Source organism: Gasterosteus aculeatus, chromosome 9 (assembly GCF_964276395.1).
Source record: "Gasterosteus aculeatus chromosome 9, fGasAcu3.hap1.1, whole genome shotgun sequence".
Lineage (NCBI taxonomy): Eukaryota > Metazoa > Chordata > Actinopteri > Perciformes > Gasterosteidae > Gasterosteus > Gasterosteus aculeatus.
The window spans coordinates 8,491,854-8,499,709 of NC_135696.1; the positions used below are offsets into that span (position 1 = coordinate 8,491,854).

Sequence of the window (7,856 nt, forward strand, 5' to 3'; positions counted from 1 at the left end):
GCAACATGAATATGTTTTTTTAATGTATCTGTGACAGCTGGACAGTCTGCTCAACCAGAAGAGGGTGCTGCAAAGCAACACAAGACGACCCGTGTTCTCCTACAGTAGATGTACTGTATTCAGTGCAAATATGCAGCTGTTCGTCACTCATGAGCTTAAATAGATCATGATCAACTGAAATTGTGGACACTGAAGGCGTCTTTGTCACAAGATACAGACATTTAATTACGTTTCTTCACAGAGAGACCGAGAAATGGTTTTAAAATAAGAAGAAATACATTTTTGTGAAGATTTACTACTGTCAAATTAGCTTCACAGTCATGAAAATAATGATTAGCAAACTGGTTGTCTCCACATTTATTCCACATCATCAGGTTCTACACTCAAAAATGTTGGTTGAATTACTCTTCTCCGTCCGGGGCGTAATTAGGCCGAACAGCACAAATGCAACTCCTCAGTTGACATCAACAGGCGAAAGGCCGTCCCCCCCCCCCCCCCCCCCCCTCCTCTGCTGGGACAACGGCACGGTGCTGCTGGAAGGTGACACTGGCGTAGTGGAGCTCGTCTGCGGGACGGTTGACGGTTGCATAAACAGACAGCGGTGCGTCTGCTGGCCGTGTCTGCTGGCCCAGCATCCGTATCTCCTCGTACTGGTGATCTCCGGGATCGTCCTGCAGAGGAAGAGGGCCGCAGTGTGATGCATGCAAAAGTTGTGTATACGTTTGTGCGTATACAAACTCTTCGAAACGCACACAAACACACACACACACACACCTCTGTGTCATGTTCATCGTTTCTCCTCTGCTCAGATGATCCGCCTGAGGCACAACACACAACATTTTAAGAAGATTAACACGATTTTCTATATTTTTTTGTGAAACATGTATGAATATGAATATTTCTTATGTTTCTAACAATAATTGATGTTATTCAGAGTTACAGGCAGATTCTAACGCATTATGAGTACGTTTATGAGACATGGACCTCATGGCGCCTTTTAAAGGCCGTTATGAGCAGCGACAGTTTTTCTTACAAGTGAAACTGTTCCAATATTCATGTTTCATCTTAACTCATCATCGTCAAAATCACGTGCAAGTTAGGCATTCCATTCCATGTGTGCGTCTTTATTTAAGTTATTCAGCATTAAAATCACACAATCTGATTGGTAAGCAAGTACGATCCCATGACCTATAGACTACCGACAATCAATTGACCAAGTGAACGATTCCTCATCAAATATTTTGAAAACTACTAACTAAAAGAAGTGCGGGTGAGTGTTTGTGTATGTGGGCATTTGAATGTTTTTGACCCTTACCTTGTCGTCTGGTGTGTCTGTGTTTGCAAAGTATAACTACGAGTACAACTATCAGTAACAGCTCCAGACACACTAACCCAACGGCAGTCGGATCTGCAACAAAGAGACGCCGTTGTTGAGGAATTCACGACGCCAGCAGACTTTCATTGTCCTCAAGACGTGTGTGCAACGGGAGAGGTTGTGTTGTTGTTGGTTTGTGGAGTAGAAGTTGTATGCGTGTTCAGGGAGTCGTCCACAGCTGCTGCTGCTGCTGCTGCTTCGCAGTAGCAGGTGGTCACCAGAGGTCACAAGGTCACCTGGATGGAGAACGTCACGGCCTTTAAAGGATTCTGTTGTCTGCACAGCCGGAGGATCTGGATCAGGTCTTCTGGTTGTGTGTCGGTGTTCAGCTGCGCGAGGGGAAAAGTGTCTAAATCAATTCATCCCCCATCTATGTTTTCCCCCTCTCTTTGTTCCCTCTCCAGGTTCTTTACTGCCTCAGTGTCCTTATTGCACTTTACCTCGTTATGTTCACTACTGATGAACAAATCAAACCCATTTAAAGTATTGGAAGCAAAATGTACTCAGTTGCTGGAAAAGCACAATGGCCCCTGTCAGTGTGACGTGATCATATACTGTAAATGAATTACATTGTTTGAGTTTAATTACTAAAGTGTTCACAATATGTAGCATTTTAAAGATAGGACCTTTTAACATTTTCATGGAATCCTTTCTAACCGATGATGCTACTGACGCTCTGCCGCGGTCCAAAAGGAAGCACATTTGAATCATTCTGCAGACTACTAACTCGCAGAAAATCGATCTACTCAAGTATTTGCTTGATGCTAGTCATTTATTTAGTTTTTCGCTCAGGCAATCAGCTGTGTGAAATAAAAACTGTATATGAACAGACCTTTTAAAATAGCTGAACACAGTTTTAATATTTTCCAAAGTTACATTTTTTGTACTCCATTTGGGTCACAGGTGGATAAGTTGTATGTTTCAGTATAAGATAAAAGTTCTTACTGCGCTCAGTAACAGAGAGGAGGAATTTGGTGTACACATGCGCCGCTGTGCTGCTGGAGCCACACCAGTAGGTCCCAGAGTCGTCTCTGCTCAGACTGCCGATGTCCACGTAGAAGTACTTCTTCCTTCTGTTGTCCCTTATGTGAAACTTGCCTTTATGCACATCTTTCTCCTGCTCGGTGGCATTTATCCACCAATTACAGTTGAGAAGACTGCTCCCCTTGCACAGGAATTTATCATTGCTCTCATGGCTGTCTGGATAGTGGCATTCAAAATGGCCATTCCGTCCAAGGCTGTAGTTTTCTGCCAACGTTGTAGTATCATTCAAGTCTGAAAACATATGATTGTTGTATTTAATTACTAGATTATTTTTCTGACCACAAATATAAATAACTCATTTGAAATAACAAAACCCGGGTGTCAACAGTGTATCACTCAGTCACTGCCAGTGAAAATATAAATGATAATTACAATTAAACAAAAACTGATTTATTTATTTAATTATTATTATCTGATAACGATAATCCAAACATTAAGAAGGCAGTTGGATAGGTCCAAATATAATTTAGCATCATATTAAAAACTAGTGATATATTTTATATATGTACATTTATTTACTGCAAAGTAAGAAGTAGATATGGTGTCCAATACATGCCGGGGAGTACAAGAACGTTTTGCTTTGTAGTCAAGAAGAAGTTTTTTAAAAAAGCCTCAATTAAGTGCCTCATTGGTCTTTGAGCAACCATGGGTTTCTAATTTTGTTATATTTTTTGTCATCCAACAGGCATGTCTGTACAAAGGTACTTTGCACGATGTTCCAGCCCTTCTTCTTAATTGTACTCACCGGTTACGTTCTCACGTCCTCCTTTGTGTCCTCTAACGGAGGAGAGTCCCACACCAGCTGTTTGTAAGTAAACCATCCGTTATTTCTTCATAACACTGTCAACAGGTTTTTGGCCACAAATGTTTTCTAATCCAGACAAAACACACAATAAAATTACCTGCCATTAAGTACATGATGACTTTCAATGATATCGTCATTGTTTCAGTCCATTTTTTTCCAGCCTACTATAGTTTAATTACCACTTTAAAAAATATGATGCAATTTTGCTGTGCCTTCCTTTGCCACGGAGAACTACTGTCACACCTTCTGTCCCTCCGTGCAGACACAGCTTCTGCTTTCGGGTACATAATTAGACATTTGCATTTTAAAATGAGGATACATGCTTTTCATGCAGAGAGTGAAAGGAGGATTGAGAGTGCTGACTAATATACAGAGTGATTCCTCACCTGCTGCATCTCATGATCCCTTCATCTGTTTCGACGTAAAACCCAAATATAGTTACTGCTCAGACCACCATGTCTCTGTTATCTTTAGAGCAACTGTAACAGTATATATATATATTTATTTATTTATACTGTATTTACATTTATTTGAAACCTATTCAAAACCAAGAGAAGAATTTAAATTTTAAAATCATCCAAGCTTAACAGTGAATGAGCGACTTTTACACACTGTGCCATAATCATCAAAGCCAGCATCAAACCGCATAGATAGATGATGACAAGCTAACAAACAGCTAACGAACACAAGCAGATGAGGAGCAGCTGAGACGATCACTCCTTCTTCGTGTTGAAGGTTCTGACCCAGTTAACTTCTGTGATTGGAGAATCATTTTTTACACAATAGTGTTGCAGAGACATGCAAGTTAAATCGAGGTCACTGTATCGTTTCTGTGTATCCTCAGTCTAAAGTACAGAAACACCAACACAATCCCAACAGCAGCACCTCAACAAAGTACAGCTCCTTTCCCGCCGGTGATGGAAACACATTATAACCCTGTACGCCGTACAAAGATTTGTACTTTGCTGCAGTCTGTTTACCTTTGAGATGCACTTGTTAATTAAAAAAAAACTCTTAAACTTCAGTTCTTACACTTATAATACACTTGTTAAATACGTTTAGTATTTGAATAACAAACTATCCTAAACTTTCCCTTTTTTCAAATACAAGCCAGGAAACAGGGCTGCTGCACACAGGTGTGCCGGTTTCCTGAGCAATTACACTTTTTATGAAACTAAACAAAACCTGTGTAAAGCTCTAGTTTGGCAACATGAAGTAATACCCAACAATAAGAAGACATTATTCTGCTTTTCACCCCTAACATGCACCTCAGATCGACCCTGTGTAATTCCTTGTGTGAGGTGTGTCAGCCGCAAGCACATGTGCTGGTGCTTCAAACCACAGACTTACACTAACGGCCCTCGGCCAAAGGTAGTGAAGTAATAAGGAAGGCAAATAAATAACTTTGACTTCCCTTTGTAGACTTTTAAACAGATTTCTGTTTCAGAATCAAACATTGCAACATTCGACATTTGACACCAGTATGTTTTGGCATCATTCAGGGTTTATTGAGGTCACATGCAGAATCTTTCTCTTGGTTCCATCATAGAGATAATATTTCCCTCTCTTCAAACATTTTAAAGTTGGCTAAATGCAAATTTTCCTCTCACGATAATAACACAATATTGATGACCTTTTATATTCCCATGTTCATATTGTCACAAGAAGTGAACTACTCTGCATTCCTTTGATTCTTCTCACTGCTTCAAGAGAATAATGGGCCGGTTTCGGAGACAGGGCTTAAATCAAGACTGAAGTAGGCCTAAATCAGACTAGTTAATCCTGGCTATTTAAGTGGCTTGCATGAACATGGCATAAATTTGGCTTAGTTAGTCTGAGACTATGGAGTCCTGGAGTAAGCTTAATGAGAACACCTGGTTCAAGCCTCATTAGACTAAGTGGAAGCACAGGCTGTTGGTCCAATTGTGCTCATGAAAACCTGAAATGGAGTATGAAACACCATTGTTGCAGTGAATTTTGAGACAACACAATGTCAGAGGCAAAGAGAATTCGCTCCAAAAATTATAGTGAGCATGAAAAAGCACTACTAAAACTAATTGTATCGAACCATCCAGTCATTGAAAGCAAAATCCATACTGCTGCTATTGAACATAAGAAAAGAAGTGCTTGGACTGCAATTGGCAAAGAATTCAATGCAAATGAAGATGTCACCACAAGAACAGTACAACAACTGCAGGTGAGTTAATCTTCATTATTAGGCACAAAAATATGTGTTTGTTTCCTGTTGCCTATACCCTGCTTATTTATGGCCTACCCAAATACAATACTCCTGCTGCTTGTAGCATTCACATTGAATGAATATCCTGTTTAAAAGGATAGTAACCTATTTTAAAGGGGCATATGCATGTTAAACATGGTGGTAGAGTAAGATATGTTGCACAAAGGAAAATCCATACCTATATGTGAGGGGGAAAGAAATATACAATCATTTCTCCACCATGACCTAAATTATCAGGAGACAAACTTATTTTTATTATGCCTTATCAGTACCAGTATTTCAGATTTCCCATATTACTATTTTTGTGACATCAAAAAAGAAAACTAATGAATGATATCTGCCTTCATAGGTTCTATGGAAGAACATTAAACTGGGATTAAAAAAAGAGAATGCAGCAAGCAGAAGAGAGCGATTTATTACAGGTGGTGGACCACCAATAAAGGACACATGTGATGAATTGGGTGACTGGCTGTCTGGTATAATAGAGCACCAGCAACCTCTGGATGGTATACCAGACAATGACCATTTGGACAGTGAACATGGAGAACTGAGCACAAATGGTAAATATACCTTAGGAAGTAAATTGGTTACAGGACCATATTAGTTGATTTGAGTTTGGAACAGTGGTCTTTTTTTCCAGAGGAAACCAATCAAGAGCCAGTTCACAACGAGCCTGAACCCTCCACATCTGCTATGGCACCCCTGGGAGATGAAGCTGCTACCATCCAACAGAGACCAAAAAAGATAACTATGCATGAAAAGTTAGCCAGAGAATTTCATGAGCGTAAAATTGAATATTTAAAAGAAGAACATGAAATGAAAATGAGAATTCTAGAGGTTGAACTGGATATGAAATTGGGAGAGAGGGCTATGCTCCAAAAAAGAATTCTGCATACTAGTAGCCATGGTGAATATGAGGAATTGTGAAAAATAAAAATAAATGTATTGTCATTTGGCGTGTGAGTGAGTATTAATCATCACAAACTACATTTTACCCGACTTGGTTCACTAGTTTAATTTTGCTACATTATTGTAATTTTGTACAGAAACAGTATGCAAGCACCACCATACCATAATGGATACATTCCATATTTAAATGCTGAAGTGCTGCACTGTGAAAGCAGCTCTGTGTGCAAGTCCTCGCTGGTCATTGGCTGCCTCTGCCACCATGGGCACATCTGCATCATCCTGATCTTCCATTGGCAGGTCAGGACAGCCATGCTGCTTCAGGTAGTTGTGCAGCACAGCTGTAGCAATGATCACTTTGCAGCATCTTCTTGGCTTGAAACGAATCGTATTTCGTAAGCACTGGAATCGAGTTTTCCATACTCCAAACATACGCTCGATCATCCCTCCAGTACGGATATGAGCTCTGTTGTACCTTTGCTGCTCAGCTGTTGTGGGATTTAGATGTGGTGTGAATAAATAGTTACTCTGACCATATCCACTATCACCAAGTAGTAGTCCACTATGTTGTCCACTCTCAAATTGTGCACACAATGAAGAGTTGAGAAAAATCCTTGAATCATGGGTTGCACCTTTCCAACGGGCAACAATGTTTGAAAACTCCAAATTAGGAGTGCATACACCCTGAACATTGATTGAAAAACAGTTCTTACGATTCCTGTATTCCTCTGCATCAGGAGTTGATGGACACTTGATGGGAACATGACATCCGTCTATACAGCCAATCACTCCTGGAAAGTGCCCATATTCATAGAATTGCACTTTATAGTTGGCTTGCCCAGCAGCATCAGGGAACTTGATGTAAAGACTCCTCAGTTCACAAATGGCACTGCAGACTTTGTGAACTATTCTACATACAGTTGGTTCACTGACACCACACAAATCACCAGTTTCACGATGAAAGATTCCACATGCCAAGAACCTCAAAGTGATCAGAACTTGCAGTTGATTGGACACAGGCCTTCCTCTTTGAGACAGAGAGGAAAGTCTAGGCTCAAGCAAAGTAATTATCTCCAATGCATTTTCCTTGTGCATACGAAAGCGGTCTCGAAAAGTTATTTCATCAAACTGATTCAATGGATCACTCCTATCCAGCAGTATTCGTCTGGCTGGCCTTTGTCGTGCATGTTGGTCCTCATTTAGATATTCCAAATAATCCATGCTCCCAAACAATCCAAGCTCAGTTTCACAAACAGTAGCCTAGCCTACTAAGCGGGAGTTAAACCTGCCTCCTTGGCAGATTAGTTTAAGCTTCAATTCAGTCCAATTTAGTCCTGGAGTAGCTCTAATGCTCAATTTTTCAATCGGCTTTGTTTAATCCAGAACAGGCTTAATCCACGAGTATTTTAAGCTACGTCTGTGCAAGTGAATTTCAGTTAAGCCAGCTCAAACAGCATTTTAGTCTGGGACTAGGCTTGAGCCTTGTC

The 7,856-nt window shown here is 40.3% G+C and overlaps 1 protein-coding gene and 1 long non-coding RNA gene across 4 annotated transcripts; one reads left to right on the forward strand and one right to left on the reverse strand.

Annotated features, from left to right (window-relative positions):
- Nucleotides 1–200: 200 nt before the first annotated feature.
- LOC120825754 (CMRF35-like molecule 8) lies at nt 201–3,700 on the reverse strand. Of its 3 annotated transcripts, XM_040187566.2 has the most exons (8): nt 3,611–3,700; nt 3,322–3,495; nt 3,165–3,221; nt 2,321–2,650; nt 1,612–1,704; nt 1,316–1,408; nt 775–818; nt 201–671 (listed from the first exon to the last, which is right to left on the reverse strand). In XM_040187566.2, the coding sequence occupies exons 2-8, from the start codon at nt 3,359–3,361 to the stop codon at nt 465–467; spliced, it is 864 nt and encodes a 287-aa protein (XP_040043500.2). In that variant the 5' UTR covers nt 3,362–3,495; nt 3,611–3,700; the 3' UTR covers nt 201–464. The 3 variants fall into 3 exon arrangements, with proteins under 3 accessions (XP_040043500.2, XP_077936542.1, XP_040043501.2); XM_078080416.1 differs by having other exon boundaries at nt 3,322–3,634; XM_040187567.2 differs by lacking the exon at nt 1,316–1,408 and having other exon boundaries at nt 3,322–3,634.
- A 1,229-nt stretch (nt 3,701–4,929) lies between these two features.
- Nucleotides 4,930–6,414, forward strand: LOC144383331 (uncharacterized). Its single transcript, XR_013450689.1, has 2 exons — nt 4,930–6,023; nt 6,104–6,414. It is a non-coding gene; the product is annotated as an uncharacterized LOC144383331 (long non-coding RNA).
- Nucleotides 6,415–7,856: the final 1,442 nt, after the last annotated feature.

Coding starts and splice junctions, on each gene's coding strand:
- LOC120825754 (XM_040187566.2), bottom strand. CDS start 3,361: ATGACGATATCATTGAAAGTCATCATGTACTTAATGGCAG. Junction 1,705..2,320: donor CCTCTCTGTTACTGAGCGCA/GTAAGAACTTTT, acceptor CCCCTCGCGCAG/CTGAACACCGACACACAACC. Junction 819..1,315: donor CAGACACACCAGACGACAAG/GTAAGGGTCAAA, acceptor GTTGTGCCTCAG/GCGGATCATCTGAGCAGAGG.